Source organism: Prunus mume, linkage group LG3 (genome assembly GCF_029339155.1).
Source record: "Prunus mume cultivar Tortuosa linkage group LG3, ASM2933915v1, whole genome shotgun sequence".
NCBI lineage: Eukaryota > Viridiplantae > Streptophyta > Magnoliopsida > Rosales > Rosaceae > Prunus > Prunus mume.
The window spans coordinates 7,999,044-8,018,619 of record NC_142700.1 but is presented as its reverse complement, the minus strand read 5'-3'; the positions used below and the strand labels follow the sequence as shown (position 1 = coordinate 8,018,619).

The window sequence follows — 19,576 nt, the reverse complement described above, 5'->3', positions numbered from 1 at the left end:
AAGTTTCCTCATTCACAATCCTTGGAAATAGCTGATCCGAAACAGCGCTTTGGATCAGTCCAAGTGCACGAGCATCCTTCATCATCACCATCATAGACTTCTCAGGTGTCTACACCTCCTCTTTCTCCTTCTTCAGATCTAGGTCACTTAACCCATTCTCAACCAGATCCCATAAACCATGAGATTTCAGAATAGTTTTCATTCTGATACTCCAGAACTCATAATTTTCTCCATTGAAAATTGGAGTTCGCAGCTCAGAGGTACTCGATCCTGCCATATTAGACATTGGATTTGAGAAATCGCGATCTTCAGATGAGCTCAAGTTCTAGCTCAAACAAAACCCAATTTCTCCGATTCAATCACAGATTCACTCCCAGCTCAAGCAATCGAACCTGGCTCGCGATACCATGTTAGAATTCTTAGTTTCAGCATTTCATGTTTTGGATATTTTGGGAGCAAAGAAAGAAAAAGCACAGAAGGATTGAGAGAACGTTGCTCACAGGAAAAAAATGAATAAAACTTCTGTGTATTCATATATCAGTTAGTCTGTTTTGGGTATAATCGTTTTAGGCAAAGAGAAGAAAAGAGATATTCTTCCCTATACCATATTTACAATAAGCTCAAGTTCTAGCATCCTATTAGATGCTTACACATGTCACTTAAACCTATGCTAGAGATTAAAACACTTGGACTGTGATCCAAGGGTGCACAATGAAGCTGAAGAAAAAATAAACAACTAAAAGAAATAAAAAACAGAGCAGTCACAATTCCTTTAGCTTCAAAGACTCGGCTGAAGGATTACACACCAACAGATCGACTCACTCACTCACTAATTGTTTGCTACCTCTTTCTTTCCCTGTTGCTATAAGAGGCACTAAATTAAAATTGGTTACTAGTTTAATGAATGAACTTCGCTAGCTATCATTTGACCAAAAAAAATTAAAACGAACAGATGATGATGATCTATAGTTGGATAGGGTTAGCCATTGGCTTGAATGAGTGAGTCGATCAGTCCACTACAACCAGAGATTGATAGGCTAGGGGGGAGATTTCTGCTTCCATGATCTGTTCGGGATCCCTTTCCATGATTTCCCCATCAGTGTCCAAGAACCACTTGACCAACTTGTGGTTCTCGGAGTAGGAGGAGTCGATCACATCCAAAAACTCTATCTGTGGTACCACATCCCCGTACCCTTTTTCCTTGAACTTGCTCTGTATTGCCTCATAATCACTCTGCCATGGATGTGCCCAAGCCTCATCGTAGTGTAGGTAGGTGGTGATCACAAATACCTTGTTGATCATCTGTTCCGGCTTCAAATTCCCATGCACAGCAACTTGTAGAATCAAATCAAACACCTTTTGAATATCAACCTCTCCCTTCAGGTCGGGGCAGTCCATCCTCCTCAAAAAGTCGCACTTGGCCTTGAGGCTATCGCCTTGTGGTATGCAATGCAGTCGAGGGTTTCGGCTGAAGTTGATCACCTTTCCTTTCCATGCCTGCTCTTCACTCAGCTCGACACTACAGTCCCAAGCCCATCGATACATCAATGGGGAATCCACTCATTCTTGAGGGGCAGACATCACAAACAGCCAAGCTGTTGTTCAAATTCTTCTTCTTCTTCTTCTTCTTCTTCTTAGCTTTGCATGTGCCTGTGCCCTTGATCATGTCCCCCAGCATTGCATTCCACTGAAGCTCAGCCACTTGCCCGAGATCCTCATCATTCACATAGCATATGATCTGATGTGGAAGTAGAGCCGCAGGGTTCTCAATCTTAGAAGCTGCAGCTTTCAATTCCTCCAAATATATCCGAGACACGCAGTCGTCTTCATCAAACTTGCAATCATAACCCCACCTGTTGCACTCGGGAGGTTTATTAAGTGCAATGTCATAGTCCGAGGCAGTCATCTTCCTCAGGGGCTCCACAACCTCCTTCATCACCGCTCTCGGAGTCTGTAGGCATAACCAGCCTGCTCCTCCTCCTCCTCCTCCTCCTTAACATCTCTTTGTGGGTGTCGATGCTGGAAAACCTTCCTCGCAACGCTCTCCAACAGGAAAGTGGCTCGATGGTCGAGCCAATCGGCCGCATCAGTGATCTCGAAGCACTTATTAGAAGAGGACTCATCATTATCATGATCATCAACATTAATACTATCATCCATTTGCATCCCCTTCTTCAGAAGTTGAAAATCACGGTTGAGGCAGTGGGCGAAAATATCCAAACGAGTTCGTAACAAGCGATAATCGGGGTTAGTCTCGTACCTCTCGACAGCCACCTTGTCAGCCATGGCGAACATCATCTCGTCATCGACCTCGTCTTGGCCTGCAAGAATCCGGTGGAGAATCCGCACAAGGTCTCTCATACCACCACCATATCCGAACCAGGCGGCAATAGGCAGGAGGTTGGAGGCGAGGGTCTTGGGGTGGTTGTGGTGGAGCCAAAACGCTGCCTTGTATAAGGCTTCGGCATCTGTTATTGAACCTGAACGCCTGTCTAAGAGGTTGCAGATGAGCTTGAGGGTGGTTAAGGGATTGTGGGACCAGGCAACCGGGAGGAGTTGCTTCAGATACCTGTGGTTGGCCTCTGCTTTGGCCGGGTTGTCCCGATGGTAGACGTTGAAACACAGATCAAGGCAGGGGTGGTTAATGTGGTGGTCTGTTGTTGTTGTTGAGGGTGAGGGGTTGGTGATTCTAGCAGTGGTAGCTCTGGAGGAGGAGGAGACGCCATTAATCTTGTGAGTCCGGTGCCCATGACATTCAAGTGGCTGCCGCGGCATGCTTTAAGAGGTGAGATGATTCGTACTGGCACTGGCTTCATGATGAATAATTTTGTGAGATGTGGGTGTTTTGGGTTGGGGGGAAGATATTTGTATAGGGTGTGGGTGGGGATATCCTATTTTTATATGGAGTCACAATTATTAAAGAGAATCTGTCGGAAGATTTCATTACTTGCAATTTCTTTCTTCCTTTGAATTCTATCCATCCCATCCTCTCTAGGAGAGACAGTTGTTGACCTAGCAAAAGAAGGGTTTGTTTGTTGTACAAGTTTTAAGATTCTTTCCTTCGCCATGTGCTGTAATAATTACTTTCCTTTCTGTATTAGGATAGTATTCTAGGATGGTTTAGGGTTTAGAGTTTAGCAATAAACAGAGACTTCTAAAACTCCTCCCTCTCGCTCATTCTTAATTTTTTTTTCCAATTATCTCTCTTCTTTAATTTAATTTCATGTCTATTTCCCAACAATCTTATGCATAATTCACAGGCTATACTTATCGGGTCGGGTGTGATGCAGAGGTGTGAGAGTAGACACACGGATGACATGATCGAGCCGCCTCACCTACGACTTTCTCCTCAGTAAGAGCCGACGTTTGGTGTTGAAGGGGAAATATTACTATTGTTGTGATTTACAAGCTATCAATACATCCCCTAGTCTCTAGCATATATCCCAGACCAAGTTTAATTTGAGATCGTCCCACTCAACATGGAACCCATTAAAATGAGAATCCTTTGGGTTCGAATTGTTGAGAGGATTTATTACTTTACCATTTACTGTATCAAAATTTCTTCTCTCATCAGGTCTCTTGTTACAAATTACAATATGAGTTGGTTCAAATCGAATTTTGGTTGGATGGTTATAAAGTTGGAAGCCAAGCCAATGAATTGCCAAAACGACTCCATTTTTTTAGCAGGTTCGATCCAAAAGTATCAAACTCAAAAAGTCTGAGTAGGTGAAAAATATTCCCTTAGTCAAAATAAAGGTTCAAAGAATAAGACAACTTACTCCTTTTCTATGAGAATTGAAAGGAGAGTTGCAGAGGAGAAAAATGACTTGCTTCAATGAAGAAGATAGATCTTGGCCAAACAAAAAAACTACGAAGGAGAGGGAAACGGAAGATCAAAAGAGGAGAGAGAGAAGTTTTGAGAACATAAATTCATCTTCACGAAAAAGTAGTAGTATTTTGTTTTATATTTCTTAAAGTGAAAAAGTTATGTTAGCATTCATCTCAATTGTTGAAAGTGGTCAGATCTAAGGGGGTGCATTCAATTAGGATTGTATAAGATTTTGAAAGATTTTTTTAAGTGATTGATTTCCTGGAATTATATAACTCCTATAGGTTTTACCCGGATTTTTAAAATCTTTTTAAACACTTTAGAATCCTAATTGAATACATCCCCCTAAATGTTTCAAAAGTGTGTCAAATTTTATGGCTTTTTGTGTGTCCCTTGATCCTGACCAATATATATAGCACCTGTTTCCTTTCCATAGTAAAACAGGTGAACAAATCTGTTTTAACCATAAAAGGTTTGAATCAATCTCAACCACACAAGCTCATTAAAATAGATCTAATGGTTGAGCACCTCATTCCTCAAATAACACTATTTGAGGGATCCCTCAACTGAAGGGGACTATATATATATATATATATATCCCTTTTATTGATGGATACTTTAGATAATTTTATTTAAGAGGCACCTTTTAGGGTCTCCTACAAATATTTTTTCAACAATCGAAATCATATATTTTTTAAGTCTACATTCATAGATCATCCTTATAAAAAAAAATAGACAAATCGGAAACTGTTTTGATATCCAATTGTGTCCTGCAAAATCAATGAACACGGTTCTTTAAGAAAGAACTAAAATTTCAACAATTCAATTGAGTGGTCAAATGATATCGGATTCAAGTGATTTTTTTTTATAGAGATGATTTTTGAATGAGTATCTACAAAATCGATGGTTTGGATTAGTGAAATACAATACGGAGTGGACCCTACAAGGGTGTCCCTCAAATAAGCTTATTTGACACTCGGCTATACTAGTTAAATATTCATATACATTTAAAACGTATCGTCGGGCGGCTATACTTAAAATTGTTTGGTTGGATCCACAATTAATCCTATGGATCCTTAGGATTAGCGCATTCTTATAATATTTTTTTATTCCTATAAATTAAATAACTACTTGATCACCACACATAAATTTTTTATTAAGTTTTAATAAATTAATACTCTTATTAAATTAATAAAATGAAAAATAGTATAGCTGCTCAGCTATACTATACTTAAAAATAATAAAAAATTGTATAGCCGTGCGGCTGTACTATATTAAAATTAAAAATGAAACAATGGTACAGGAACAAGTATAGCTGCACGGCTATACTATTTTAATGTTCGAATATATAAAATGCCTAGCTGCGCCACTATAGCTAAAAATAGTATAACCCGATTCTTGCATCATTTAGCTTTTCTTGAGATGAAGTTGGTTATATATGAAGGAAAATAAGATTGTTTCATAAAAGTAATAGTTTAAAGGATTGTTGTGGCTTTACTCATTAAGTAATACTAAGAGTAATTTATAAAATGTAAATACTCTTTCAATTTGATTCTAGAAGTTGACAAGAAAATTTGAATGGTGGAAAAAAAAAAGTCCAACCGAACTTTATATTTAATTAGTTGAGGCTTAAACTAGCTATTAGGTCTCGTTTAATGACTAGTATTGGATTGAATTTGATAACTCCTTATATTTAAAGTATATGTTTAAAGGATTTATTGGAAGTTTGAATGAAGTTCACGGACTTTTGTCCCACATTGGTAGAAAAAAGAAAAAGCGAAGTCTTTATAAGTGTAGTTGTCACATACTTAGTAATTGGAAGTTGGGCTAAGTAAAAGCCAATTGAGCTCTAAATTTGATTTGGGCATTAAATATATTTAATATATATAACATTTATTCGTACTTTGGCCCTTAAATTTCTTTTAAATTGTCGTTTGGTCCTTTAACTTTATCCAAATTACTTTTTCAATCCTTCCACTTACCATTAATTTTAAAAAGGCCTTGAAATATCAAGTAATTGCAATATAGTCCTTGTACTTTTTTAAAATTACAAAATTGTCCCAAAGTCCTTATAGTTCCATCCTGGTCCAAAAACGGTAAGTTTAATGATACGGTAAAGTTGAAGTCTAATAGTTCTTTGTTGTGCAAACATCTGGACCACAGGAATATGTATAATTGGGAATGGTAATTATGGTCAAAGAAAAAAGGTGAATATAGGGTCATCAGATTATTATGTTTGATCAAAATTCAAACAAACAAAGTAACGGTATAAGAGTCCAATTTTAGGAATTGCTGGAAAAATTACCCAATTAGGAAATAAAGCGAATTGAGCTTTTTGACAAATTTAAATTGGCAAGAATAATGCGTACTGAATCGACACAAATAGAATACGAGTTCAGAAATAGAGCTTACCTCGGTGAGGAGTAGTAGAATACGGTGATGAATAGTAACTTTCCGGAAAAGATAGCCGGATGGCTATACTTCCAACAACAACCAAAAACAATATAGCCGCTCGGATATACTATTTAAATGTTCGAATATATTTCGGGTCATTTATATAGGCATGAAAAATGTTGTCTGTTTTTTTCCCTTGACCCCTCAAACTTGATATTGTAATGGTGTATTCGTGACATTGCCAAATATGCCAAGTTATATCAACTGATTTTGGTATGTAAATTTTGACTGAGACAGCATGTGAATGCAATGTTCAACTCCATCCCTTGAGAGGGCACTTGGATTCCGTTACCGGAAAGATGCTACATTTTATGTCAATATTCAAGAGTCCTCAGAGGATTTTTATGGCTTTTTTTTGGTCGAAATTTTTTTGGGCTTTGTTCATACGTAACAACGCACATAAGAGGAACTTTTAGTACAAAGTTATTTCTCCTCAATACTATAGGAAGGACCATAGAGGGCAGTGGCAACATACCACATGGACCTGAAAATTTTCCCTCAATAACCTAGACATTAAGGTAAAATTTCTACGAGTTTCCACAAACTTGACCAGAGTGTAGCATCTGATTCCTTGACCATTAGCTGACATTGCTACTAGAACTGGCTCATGAAAAGCCAATTGATTTCAACCAATTTTGAATTATTGCTTCGAGCTGCAACTAAAAGCTAACTGGATGCATGTGCATCTCACTACTGTTCCACAGCAGACCAGCTGACTTCCAGCAACACATTTGCCAAATATGTAGATATCTTCTAAAAGTAGTAAAGATAGGGAAATGTGGTATAGAATAGTTAGATACTTCTGAATTATCAAAGAAGAATAATAACTTACCAATAATTATTTATCCAAGAACAACACGAATACAATAATCCTAATATTAATCATTAATAGTAGAAACAAGACTAATAAATTACTGTGTGAACGAGTTTTTGTGCCAAAAGATCACTTTTACTACGTAACAGCCATGATGCCCGCCCAGTTTCCAAATCCACCAAAGCAGCTCCCAGGTTGGTTCCTATAACAAACAAAATAAATTTTCTTAACAATAGCATTTACACTTCTGAAAAACTGTTGCCTTCAAGCATATTATGCATACTAGCAGCATTAGCAACACCAAAGCAGGAAAGAAAGCAAATTACTCCAGTATAAGTTCAAAACAGCAAGGGGAACAGTTGATTATCGAAATGTCTTTATGTCACAATGATCAGAAATCAAATGCCAACATATATATATATATATATATATATATATATATAAAGACAGAGAGAGAGAGAGAGAGAGATGTGTGTGCTGAATTTTTCAAACCAGAGTGTGCTAATATTGAATTTTGGGTATCATATCCAAGAACTCTGTGTGTGTGCATGCACTAAATTTTTCAAGCCAGAGGATCATATTGTATTAACCCGCAAATAAGAGAACATTAAAGCTACCATGAATCATGACTAACACAGTTTAAAATATAATGATATAAAAAGGAAATAGTACTTACCAATCACTGCACGACTCCCATCAGGTTCACAATCTGCGGTCCAAATAGTGCAGTTGAAAGTTACAATCTCATAAATGTTTCGCCTTAAGACAAGCCTATTTGGATTAAAATTGAGTAGTTCAACAAGGTTAAAGATTAGTTTTTTCTTCAATAAGATACGTACTGGACACTTTTTTGGATAAGCTAAGAAGGTCTAGAAAGTATTGTAAGAGTTTTAAGTCCAACAACTACATGTGTGCATGCACAAGCATCAAACTTGTATTCTATATTAAACTGTAAGAAGAAGTCTGATCATGTATGAAAGGATACAACATATGCTGGGTGCATGAACTTTCATCTTCTGTGCCAGGAGACTGCTTTCCAAACAATTTTATACGAGATATATTCGATGGCATTCGTGGTGTAGCTTGAGCTGGTCTCCATATGTGCCCAGGCACTTCACTACACTCTAGTTGACTTTCGTTCAACAGTGGCCAGACACGATCTGCCTTACATTTCAGCCCATACTCAAGACCCTGCCCAACTTTCCCAACTTCAAAAATACAGCAAAAGCATCATATTTCAGAGAGATTAGTAATAACTTATTTGGAAATAGAGATGCCAAGAACCATAGGATAAGAATTCCAAAAGACACATGTGTAATACAAATAAACACCGATACTCATATCATAGTAACAAGCAGATTAAGACAGAAATTGAAACTATCATTGGAAAAAAAACAAAAAACTAGAAATAAATATATAAACCACTCTTAAACATGATGCACGTAAAGAGAATTTGAGATGGTGCTTTTCAAAACAGCAAAAAGAATAACTAAGAGTGCGTGGCATTTCCACACTATATGTACTACAAACAGTATCATTGACCAATCTCGGAGTCTAGGAGACATTAGTGCCATAAATCAGCAAGAGCACTGCAAGTAAGAAGCACTGATTTTGTGGGGTCAAAGTACTCAGCAGGGCCTCATCTCACAATGGAAAATTGTTGAAAGTACTTGTTGACAAGCCCATGGTGGAATGAAATCACTTAGGACCACGTCAGCGCTAACAGAAAAGCTTAGTTATCAACAGAAACCAAAGGCCCAAATGTCACTGAAAAAGATGTTTGTAGTAGAGAATTATGTCAATGCTAACACCAATGCTAGTAATACAATAACATATATTGATAGTAACACTAGCATTAGTAAGCTAATAGATTGAAAGGTGGAGAAGGAAAAGATTATTGTCTGTGACGGCCATGTGGTGTTATGAATCCACTTGAATTATAAGACACTGGGTGTAGGGTTAGGATTTAGCATTGTACACATGTTACAATTTGGGAGGATTCATATCCTCACAAAAGAAAAAAATTCTCTAAAGAAGGGGCCAATTGAAGGAATACTACGAGCTTTGGTTTGCAGCTTTTTAAGAAGTCTTTAAAGTAGTATCAGAGCCATCCAAGTCAGCTCATTTCCCATCCCTTAAAGACCGTGGTTATCACAACTGCTCCTTATGGTGAGGGAAAGGGAGCTGCCCTTCTCACTACCTGATAGTACGTATTATGAGCAGGTAAATGCTTGTGTTCTGCATTACTAAGGGCCATCATTTATTCCTCTTTCAGTGAGGATGCCATGGCATAAAGGAAAGGAGATTGTCATATATCTAGGTCCCACAACAGCCACTAGTTGGGGAGATCTAGGATACTTAAGTAAGACATCCAAATCCAAATTCCAACTGAAGCTAATACTTCCAAGCAAAACTGGGAGGGAAAGGAAAGGAGAGAAACTCTCTTAAACCTTTCCATCAAAGGAACCATTCCAGATTGACATGTGAACTGTCGTGTCGAAACTAGATATGTGAATCTCAAAAATCAACCAAAAAATGTTCAATGCTGTCACCCAACATGCATGCTCAGACATGCTTAAATACCGTATACAATAAGACACACTATGTTAATTCTTCAATACCTCAAACAAAACGTATTAGAAAATCTTCTTAAATAAAGGCCCCAATCAACACCTTGTGTTTATCACATGATAAATGGATTGCAGGCTGTTTAGAGAAATAATGACATCTGACAATTTCCTACAGTTCGCTCCTATACAAAAGGTGGAGGGGTTTCTACTTTGTTCTGTTGTTTCATATGTCTCCAAAATGAAACAAACCCACTTCCTTCTGTTTTTATTCTACAGTAGGAAAGTAGTAGAATTTATATTTGTACATGCATGGTTCTTTTTTACTTCAATACATGAGTACCTGAATACATGTCTTAAAGCAACCCCCATTATGCAGTAGCCCTAGCGCATTAATGCTATTTATTTAGAACTAAAAAACTAAATACGGCACAAGTTCTCATACTATTCTGACAGAACAGATCCATTTTCAAAGTCTCGAAACCCTATACACAACCACTTATTCATGCTACCATATCTTATTCCAAAACTATTATCAATTTATCACAAATTTTAACATATCAAACATTATTAAAACAAGAAAATATGCATGCAAAATTACATCAGACTGCAAATTTATTCTACCTTAAAGAGCCATCAGCGCCACCTGCTAATACAAAGTCCGTATCAGTTAGTTCCTCTCCTGTCTGTACATCCATGCGAATCCGCTCCAAAGCACCATCACCTAACTGATTTGTTCCCTGATACTTCCAAACCTGCAATTCATAGAACACTGAGATAAAAATAAAATTATAAATTTCCTGCAGAATATAAATTACAACCTGCAATATCAGATATGGGTAATAAACAATCAAGCAGAAAGTAAAACCCAAAAAAAAAATTGCTGGAATCATAATGGGCTAAATTTGAACATAACTGGAAAACTGAACTTAAAATCCTAGAATGAAGCCTTATAGTAAATCAAACATACCACAGGATGGGATACTTGCGCCTTTTGGAATTCCTCATAAAAGTTACACCTTCCTTTACTGGAAGCGATGAGATTACCACATAACTCCCTGTCATGAAGCAGCTTAGAAGTTTTTACTCTGGTTCGCCTACATGAATTGCTCACCTATAACAAGATGAATAAGAACCAGCATTAAAGTCCTTCAGAAAATATAGTAACCAGCCTAACTAAAAGCATTAAAATAATAATAATAATAATAAATAAATAAATAAAAACCAAGAATAAGCAGCAGCTATAAATCTGGAGGGATTTAAGATGCAGATTAACAGGAAGAAACAGCTGCTGTAAATCTATGTGAATAATAAGTAATACCATACGAAAATACATACAACAGAAAGGCTTAGGGATTCACTAGTTTCTTTACAACACTGGACGCAAATCTATGATGAAAGTCATTAGTATGTTAACCCAAGGCCAAAGAAAAAGTTGCACTACGAGTACCTGATCACCATGAGATTTTACGCTGCTTACCACTCCATACATTAAAAAGATAACAACTTTAATGTGTAACACAGAAAATTCTCAGCATGCCAAATTTTTTTCAAGGAATGAGATTAGCTCGATTCTAATGATCAATTGTCAGGAAAATCCCGTCAGTGTGACATGAAAAACTCACAATAAGAAACTGACGAACATCACCAGAGCAAGTGGAACACAACATTTTACTCCCAATCCACCCCCAAACCGAAAAAGAAGTTGCAGTAAAATACAAATTCAACCAGAACCCATATACCATAGAAACAATTCTGAGCTCATTTAAGCTGAGAAGCATAAAAAAATAACAAAGATACAAACTTTAAAATAGGCAAAAGTCCGGGAAAATATACAAAATTTGGGTTCAAATGCAGGACAACTAGTGTACCTGGGCCGGTGTTTGAGCGCTGGAAGAAGAAGCAGCAGTAGTCACACGACGGGAGCCGGGTATTGGACCTTTGGTGGGGAAGTACCTGTTCTTTTCCGCATCATAGTAAAACCCAGGAAGTTCTGCACCCGAATTCATATTGTTATCAGCAGTCTGAAAAGAACCCACAAAAATTAAACCTACAAAAGTTGAAGGGATGATATATATATATATATATATATATATACCTCCTGCCATAGCTTTTGCACAAACAGAGAGAGAAACGTTGAAAAACTTCTGTGTTTGTGTTGTTTAGTGCAGAGAAGAAGGGAGTAGAAGTAAGACTGTTGAAACGGTGGAGGGATTCATGCAAAACGGTCACGAGGCCCAGCCATAACCTGCCAGTAGCTGCCCAGCGCTGAGGTGGCGGAAGCAGAGAGATGTACGTTGAGCCCGGATTGCCCTGAAAATCTTAGGGCTGCATTGTAATAGGTTTTGGGCCTTCTGTCCAGCCTAGGTTTTTGGCTGACAAGGTTGGGCTGCGACCACATATTGTTGGTTTTTAGGTTCACCCAAATCCAAATGGGTCGGATCTGTCAACCAGCCCATTGTGTTGTCCAAATTCAAATTATGATGATTACTAGATGGGTTCTTTAGGCTTTAGCAGCCCATGTAGCTAGAGAATAATTGAAAACTATATTAATGTCTCTTTTTTGTTTTGGTGGAAATTTCATAATAATAAAGTAAATAACAAAATTATTATTGAAAATTTACCACAACGTATATATTTCCCCATGTTCAACAGGAGTAGCCCAAACAGATATCCCATTTGTCAAGATTTTCTCAACATTTCTTTACAATTGCATTCCTAATATGATTTAAAATGCAAGAAGAGTGAAAAACAATCGGCATTTACAGTATGATATAAGTTTCATTGACGATAGACAGAAAATTTACACATAGAAAATCTGTCCAACATTCAAAAGACTCTCATGAGGAACATTGAAGATCACACTGTGCTCCCTGCAAACTTTTCTAAGAAATGCATAAATGTAATCAACAGCTATCTTTTTGTAGAACCTGGAATCCCTCCTTGCTCTCACAACCGTGTTCCCAAGTATATGCACCACCCCAGCATCTCTACAATTATTCAAAAATTCTAGCTCATCAATCTCATTCTGCATGCTCAGTTGACTGGATGAACTCATAGTATTGTTTGCATGCAATGGAGATTTAGCAGGCACAATTGAGTCCACTGATGAGATAGTAAGGTCTGCAGTCGATCCAATTGTGTTGTCATTATTATTTATTAGGCCTTCCCTTGACCTCTCAGTTTGCTGGCCATATATACTGTACTCATCCGAGTCTGAACACCCCTCCATCATGGACTCGAGCCGGACAAACATGAAAAGGTTATCGAAGAGTTTTTTCTCAAAGTCATCATCTTTCTTGTGGAGATCTTTGTAACCGTATCTTGCAACGCAACGGAACATGTGGAAACTCTTGGGGCCAATCCGCTTTACAAGGAATCTTTCTTCTTCTGGGACAGTGTATACAGGAAGATACTTCACACAAACAAAGACGACAACAGAATGGATCGCAGGCAGGTTGGTGATGAAGTGGGAAAAGATGTGAGGCACTCCACTTGCAAGCTCGGTGTACACAAGTCCTATCCCAGGGACCCGTACCAGTCCTAAACTGGGGCCTAGTCCAAGAAGCCATGCCATTGAAACCTTACTGTGCATCTCAAACTCATAACGTTTCAATGTACCATAATGCCAAACATACATGATGAGAAGAAAGGCAGCCGCAATCACAAGAGGAACCCATCCACCTTGATCAACCTTGAAGAGGACAGCAGAAAAGTAAGTGCATTCCACAACCAGTGACAAACCAGTGAATATCAGGACGAGAATCCAATGACAGCGCCACACTAATATCATGATTAGAGTCATGAGCAGTGTGGTTGCTAGCATGACCACGACAACTGCCGTCCCTGTTATAACATAAAACATAATGCAATTGAGTGCAAGCATGATTTGGAAGAAAGACCCTGAGCTACCATAAATATTAACTTATTTAAAATCAATGACCAAAATTCTAATTGAATATTATTAAAGGTATACACATACTCTTGCATCTCTTATTAATGTTTGGGTTGTTAATCATTCAATAAAGTAAGAGCTTCTATCTTCTCTTTGTTTTGGATTGTTATCATGGTACCAGAACAGGTTTTTATACGATTTCTCACAGCAGCAAGTCAGTTAACTATTGGTCTGTATTGTCACCTTAAAAAGTTCACCACCTCCCTACTTCTTCACCTCCTAATTTATCCCATATACATCTTCACCTCCTAATTTATCTCAAATACTTCTTCCTCTCATATTTCTTTATTTAAAGAAGTTCCAAACATTCTTTCCAAGAATTTTTCACAATTGCATTTGAGCCTAGTCAACAAAGTAGAGAATATGGCTTACATAAGCTTCAGGACATTTAGCAAAGGATGAACTTACCATACGCATTTCCAATTTGGCTTTGATTTTTGAATCCAGCAGTCACAGCAATGCAAAGAATCATAAGAATCCAATTAATATCTGGAATATATATTTGGCCGAGGAACTTCTTTGATGTGTGTACAACTTTGACCCTAGGAAAACAGCCAAGTGCAAGAGCCTGCTTAATTATTGAAAAAGTCGCCGATATAGTTGCTTGACTTGCAACTACTGCAGCTAGAGTCGCAACAATGAAGACTGGCCAATATATTTTCTCTGCAGTATGAGAAGCAATAAGCATCTTTGGAACAACAATATGCTACTTATTGTTTAAGAGATTATGTTACTCGTTTCCCATATATTCTTAGTTTACGTTAGAGATTCAATAGAGAATGGCACAGTGAAAAAATTTGAGAGAATCCAAATTGTATGGGCTCATAGAGATGAAAGATTTCTTAATTCTCATATCATAAAAGAACTTTATGGAATTTGTATCTGTTTCATCTTACAATTTATCATTTTAATCCGTGAATTAGAACTTATACTTTATAATCTCTCAACTTTCTACATGAATTTGAATGCAGGTTGGTTTAGTAAATTAAAGTTCAGCCAACTTTGGATTTTTGTAGGGAGTTTTACCCTCACACCCAAAGTCAAAGTTTGAAGCTACCCATCCCACTTTGACCTCCTTCGTACCCAAAAAAAGGCCCAGTAATCTACATTAGTTAAGATTTAAAAGAATAAAAAGACTTGAGTAAATATTTTTATATTTTTTAAATTCTATCAAATACTATTACTAAAATTTTTAATGTGCTTAATTATGAGAAAACCGTTTATGTGTTCTCCCATGTATGCAAAAATAAAGATTAGGGCAAACCTGGAATGGAAAGATAAAATGCTTGAAGCACAGTTTTGTTGTCATGATTTTTCATAAGGTACGCAGCTTGTCCAGAATAGGCTAAAAGAAGGCAAGGAAACACAACCGTAGTGAAAGCAATCTGTACAGCTGAAACTGGAAAATGGGCAAGGTCGGCAAAGAGTGCTTCAGTCCCTGTAATAATTCATAATTTGTCATCAGAATCCAAAATAGCGGATGTGGTGTTAGGATACAGAAACTTAAAGAGCTGAAAAGTGAAATTAGGATACAGAAACTTTACCTGTTATACTAAGCATGATACCTCCAAGGGAAGTCCAACCATCTCTCCCATTCCTTTTAAAATACCGATATATATAGACAGGCGAAAAAGCTCTCAAAACACTACTGTCATGTTTCCAGATGTTGAAAATGCCAATACCTCCAATTAAGAGAAACCAAAGGAGCACAATGGGAGCAAAGAGCCAACCAACTTTATCTGTACCATAGTGCTGTACGCTAAACAAGCCTACTAATATTACAACAGCAACAAGTATGACATAATCTGCACCACAACAAACAAAGTATCAGTTAAAGATATAATTCAGCAGTAGTGACTGAGAGAGGTACAGAGGCAAGGAACCACATTTAAAAAATAAAAACATTTAGTTCCAAGGAATATGACGGTACCATTTTTCATGCCAGGGCTGCTTACTTTGATCCCGCCAGCGGCTGATAAAACTGCCAAAAGCAAAGCATAGTTGATATCTTCTAATGATATGGAGAGAAACAAAACAATTTTAACCGCACTCATTTCAAGCGTTGATTTTTTCCCATTTTAATTCCTTTCTTGGAAGAATCTTTAGTAATCTACAGCCCCTATTAAAGTATATTTCTTTTTTTTTTGGAAAGAAACTCTAGGATTGTAAGGTTGGAAGAGATTGTTATCCATGTCAATAACCACACTCACCCCCACATCCCATTATCTTTTTCTATATATATATATATATATATATATTTGTTTATTTACCTATTTAGGCCTTTTAATAAAAAGTTCCTTACGCTTCTTGTGTACCTGGGTTGTGCCCCCATTGGGCCCTTTCTAATAAACAACTTTTGCTTATGAAAGAACAAATAATGGCAGAGAGACAAAAAGGATAAACAGATAGATTATCAGGAAAAGATATATGACTTCTAGTGTCAAGAAATGTGTACCAGATATAGCTGGAGTAAGAATCCCATCACCAATCACCATACAAGTGCCAACGAGGACCAGAAGAAGAAGGGCATTCTTCCTTGATGTATGCCCCTCCAACCACTTCTTGGTTTTTGCAGCATATGATTGTTCATGGAAAGTAGAACGACTATACGTTGTTAGCTCTTCATCAGTCCGGTGTTGGTTAGGAATAGTTTTTACATTTGCATGTCGGCAGAGCAATGAATAAAGAGCAAATGTTCCACCTGCAACGCAGAAACCACTTATTCCGTAGAACTTTATGGTGACTCATGAGCAACAAACAGTACCATACAACTCTTGGACGCATGCAGTTTGAGAACAATGAGCACAAGATATACGATGTCATGTTTAAATTAATTTCAGGAAAATAACTAATAAAGGAAATTTGTTAAACACCTCCTCTATTCTAAATCAAGAAGTATATGTACCAATGTGTTACCTAAATAATCAGTTTGTTTGCAAATGTGGCTTCACTCACACTGCTACAAGTGATACGGTCAAATCATAACCAACGACATGAGTTCGGGGTCAAATTGGTAAGTAAAAATAATATGGGCATGTAAGCCGAACACTAGACACTTGTATATGCTACTTCTTTTACAAAATAATTCTGTCAAGCTAACTACTTTCCTGCCAGAGACTACTTTCTTAAAGATAAACAAGAAAAAGGAAACACAAGCTAATTTGTTCTTCAACATTTTTCATAACAATTATTGATGGGAAAGTATGACTAGAATGTTCTAATAAAAATGCATAACAATTCACATATTTGACCAAGTATACTGCATTTATGTTTATCATTACAGGTAGACATATGTGAATAATCACCATTGCATATGGTAAGCTGTAACAGTGAACATATGTACTTTATCCCTTTCATGATCCCATAAAACACCAGACAATTGATGAAGCAAATCTACATATAGAGTTTGGTTTACCTTGACCACTGTCATTCGCCCTACAAACAACGAACACATACTTGAGGAGCGGAATAAGAGTAAGAGAGTATATAATCAATGAAAGAGCTCCAACCACATCCTCCGGGTCTGAAATTCCATGAGGAAACGTGTTGTAGAAAACATACAAGGGAGAAGTACCCAAATCTCCAAAAACCACTCCAAGACTTTGGAATGCAAGCCGCATAAGCAATAGTGCAGAGAACTTCTGGAGATTGGAAAATTGGATCAGCAAACACAATCAAGAATATACATTATTCTCAGAATCCACTAATATCAGGCAATTACTTAAACCATATAGCATATCACTTTTTCAGTCGTTTTCATAGCAATTGAAATATGTCCAACAAAAACCACACAAGAAATCCACATATTCATTTCCAACATCCTAAAATATGCACAACATTATTATCAGGCTGAAGTCATTTTACCAGTTGAAAATCTTTGGGAATTGGAAATATAAATTGGAACTTGGTGACTTAAAAACAGTTAAACCCCAGAAGGTTTAAATTCATTGACAAAGAGTAAATACCGTTTCACTTCATTGAATTACATCTGAACTGAGAGAGAGAGAGAGAGAGAGAGAGAGAGAGAGAGAGAGAGTGAGAGAGGTACCTTTTCCCTGTACATATTTCTAAGCCTGCCAGCCTCCTCATCCATGGGTTGGTCAAGCTTCTGATCCAAAACCCACATACTGCCTTTGTTGTTATCACTATCTTCATCAATCTCCACTCTTGAAGCCATTGAAATTTCAAATGATTCTGCAGCTTTTATAAAGCTATAATAGAAAAACTCAAAGAAAACCAATATGAAATATCACTAAAAGTGATTGGAACCAGATCTTCAAAATTTGATCTTCACTTGAAATCCTTTCCCAATAGAACTATGAATTGAAACCCAGCAATACAATCTGAAGACCAAATAAGGAAAGAACACAAACCCGTGATTAGGATGATATGTCCAGTTCAAAAACAACTCTTTTTAAAGCAACAAGGGACAATTAATAGACAGTAACAAGAAATTGACATCAGTCCTGTAGCCAGGCAGAGCTCAAAAATTGACACCCACCTAAAGTTCAATCTTGGTACAAGCTGAAAACGAATTAAAGCTAAAAACTTGATACTTCAACTCAGTGCCAGCAATTACAGGAATTGAACAAAAAGCATTAAAACTCAGAGACCCAATTGAGGGCGGAAGAGCTCAATAGCACCTCACACAGAAAATGAAATGACAGAACAGACAAACAAGTGATAATTATTACTTTGTCACTGGAATTCCCAAGTGGGGTCAGCTGGAGAAGAGGCTGAGGCTCAGCCACATGATCAATAAGCATCCCTTTGTACTAAAGCAGAGAGATGAGCAGAAGCCCAAGTCGGTTTTCCGGGAAAAAAAACGAAGGCTGTAACAGAAAGAGAGAGTTGTGTGCAGGTTCACAGGCCGTTTTGGCTGTTTATCTGTTCAAATCACAAAGTTTAAGACAAATAACAGAAAAAAACACAAGGCCTTTCTCAGCTGCTTTAATGAAAGAGTTTACACATAAAGCATCTTTCTGCCAATCAATGAGAGAGAATATAGAAAGAGACAGACACGGGAGGAAGAGAGAGAGGAGAAGTTGTTTGGTTTTTATGTATATATTTTGTTATTCATTTCCAAGAGAGACAAAGACATTTGGTAATTAATCAGCTGATGTCTGAGACTTAAGCAGTTAATTTGTATATAATCTTCTGCCATTAAATAAAATGCAAAATAACAAAGAATTTAAGAAAATATTAAGAAGGGTGAAACAAAATTAATAATATGAATTTATTTTCAGATGCAATGCAAATATGAATTTCTGATGTGGGCAGGTTGTCACTTGTCAGTAAAATTCGATTGTGTAAAGTTTTTTTTAATGTTAGCAGTGGGCCCACAAAACTGACTGGTAGATTGGGAGTGTCAAATCTGGTGGAACCTCTTCTATCTTTGTGTGGCTGTACTAATATTAGTACTATTTATATGCAATAATTTGAGCCACCTTTCTTCCAGCAATATATTTATAGCCAATTACTGTATCATCATAAAAACGGAAAAGAAAATAAATGGTCCAGTGAAGAAAATAATGAACATGGAATGACGGACTGTGAATATTCAGATGTCACAATACAAAAGCAAAAACATCTAAATGTGCTTGGAAATGTTATAGTATATGTATCCAATATTTATTTTAATATTTTGTACTCGATGAAAGAATGAATCGTAAAATGTTTCTTCGTCGTAAGAAAAAGTTGTTTATTTGATATGGTGGTATTTCCTTTATTATCAGTTGAGTGTTTTATTTCTTTCTAACTTATGAAGAATTAGTTGCATTCAAGGCTGTTTATTTTATTTGATTAATGCATGCATGTAAATTTTTTAAAACTGAAAGTTTTTAGTTACTGAAACCTAGAGTTGAAATTTAGGTACCAATTTGAATTATTAATAATAGAACAAAATTGGTAAGATTCTTTGCTAATTGTCTTCTCTCTTTTTTCTTTGGTAGGAGTGT

General features: G+C 36.9%; 2 protein-coding genes across 6 annotated transcripts; both read right to left on the bottom strand.

Moving 5' to 3' along the window:
* Positions 1-7,090: 7,090 nt before the first annotated feature.
* LOC103325475 (uncharacterized) lies at positions 7,091-11,923 on the bottom strand. 3 transcript variants are annotated; one of them, XM_089048043.1, is made up of 7 exons: positions 11,763-11,923; positions 11,536-11,688; positions 10,635-10,778; positions 10,289-10,419; positions 8,083-8,305; positions 7,774-7,868; positions 7,091-7,299 (listed from the first exon to the last, which is right to left on the bottom strand). In XM_089048043.1, the coding sequence occupies exons 2-5, from the start codon at positions 11,671-11,673 to the stop codon at positions 8,281-8,283; spliced, it is 438 nt and encodes a 145-aa protein (XP_088904169.1). In that variant the 5' UTR covers positions 11,674-11,688; positions 11,763-11,923; the 3' UTR covers positions 7,091-7,299; positions 7,774-7,868; positions 8,083-8,280. The 3 variants fall into 3 exon arrangements, with proteins under 3 accessions (XP_088904169.1, XP_088904168.1, XP_088904170.1); XM_089048042.1 differs by having other exon boundaries at positions 7,774-8,305; XM_089048044.1 differs by having other exon boundaries at positions 7,774-8,305; positions 11,536-11,657.
* Positions 11,924-12,253: 330 nt separating this feature from the next.
* Positions 12,254-18,644, bottom strand: LOC103325474 (potassium transporter 11-like). 3 transcript variants are annotated; one of them, XM_016793157.2, is made up of 9 exons: positions 18,121-18,644; positions 17,668-17,962; positions 17,035-17,260; positions 16,075-16,320; positions 15,550-15,600; positions 15,164-15,424; positions 14,884-15,057; positions 14,028-14,282; positions 12,254-13,510 (listed from the first exon to the last, which is right to left on the bottom strand). In XM_016793157.2, the coding sequence occupies exons 2-9, from the start codon at positions 17,794-17,796 to the stop codon at positions 12,468-12,470; spliced, it is 2,385 nt and encodes a 794-aa protein (XP_016648643.1). In that variant the 5' UTR covers positions 17,797-17,962; positions 18,121-18,644; the 3' UTR covers positions 12,254-12,467. The 3 variants fall into 3 exon arrangements, with proteins under 3 accessions (XP_016648643.1, XP_008225861.1, XP_008225862.1); XM_008227639.3 differs by having other exon boundaries at positions 18,314-18,644; XM_008227640.3 differs by having other exon boundaries at positions 17,035-17,257; positions 18,314-18,644.
* Positions 18,645-19,576: the final 932 nt, after the last annotated feature.

What these genes read in the sequence shown, in the direction of transcription:
- LOC103325475 (XM_089048042.1), bottom strand. Translation starts at nt 11,673, where the DNA reads ATGAATTCGGGTGCAGAACTTCCTGGGTTTTACTATGATGCGGAAAAG. An exon ending in GCGCTCAAACACCGGCCCAG is followed by an intron (nt 10,779 to 11,535) that starts GTACACTAGTTG and finishes ATCTTGTTATAG; the next exon opens with GTGAGCAATTCATGTAGGCG. An exon ending in GGCGCTGATGGCTCTTTAAG is followed by an intron (nt 8,306 to 10,288) that starts GTAGAATAAATT and finishes GTATTTTTGAAG; the next exon opens with TTGGGAAAGTTGGGCAGGGT.
- LOC103325474 (XM_016793157.2), bottom strand. Translation starts at nt 17,796, where the DNA reads ATGGCTTCAAGAGTGGAGATTGATGAAGATAGTGATAACAACAAAGGC. An exon ending in GGCGAATGACAGTGGTCAAG is followed by an intron (nt 16,321 to 17,034) that starts GTAAACCAAACT and finishes TCTGCGTTGCAG; the next exon opens with GTGGAACATTTGCTCTTTAT. An exon ending in TATCATGCTTAGTATAACAG is followed by an intron (nt 15,058 to 15,163) that starts GTAAAGTTTCTG and finishes GAATTATTACAG; the next exon opens with GGACTGAAGCACTCTTTGCC.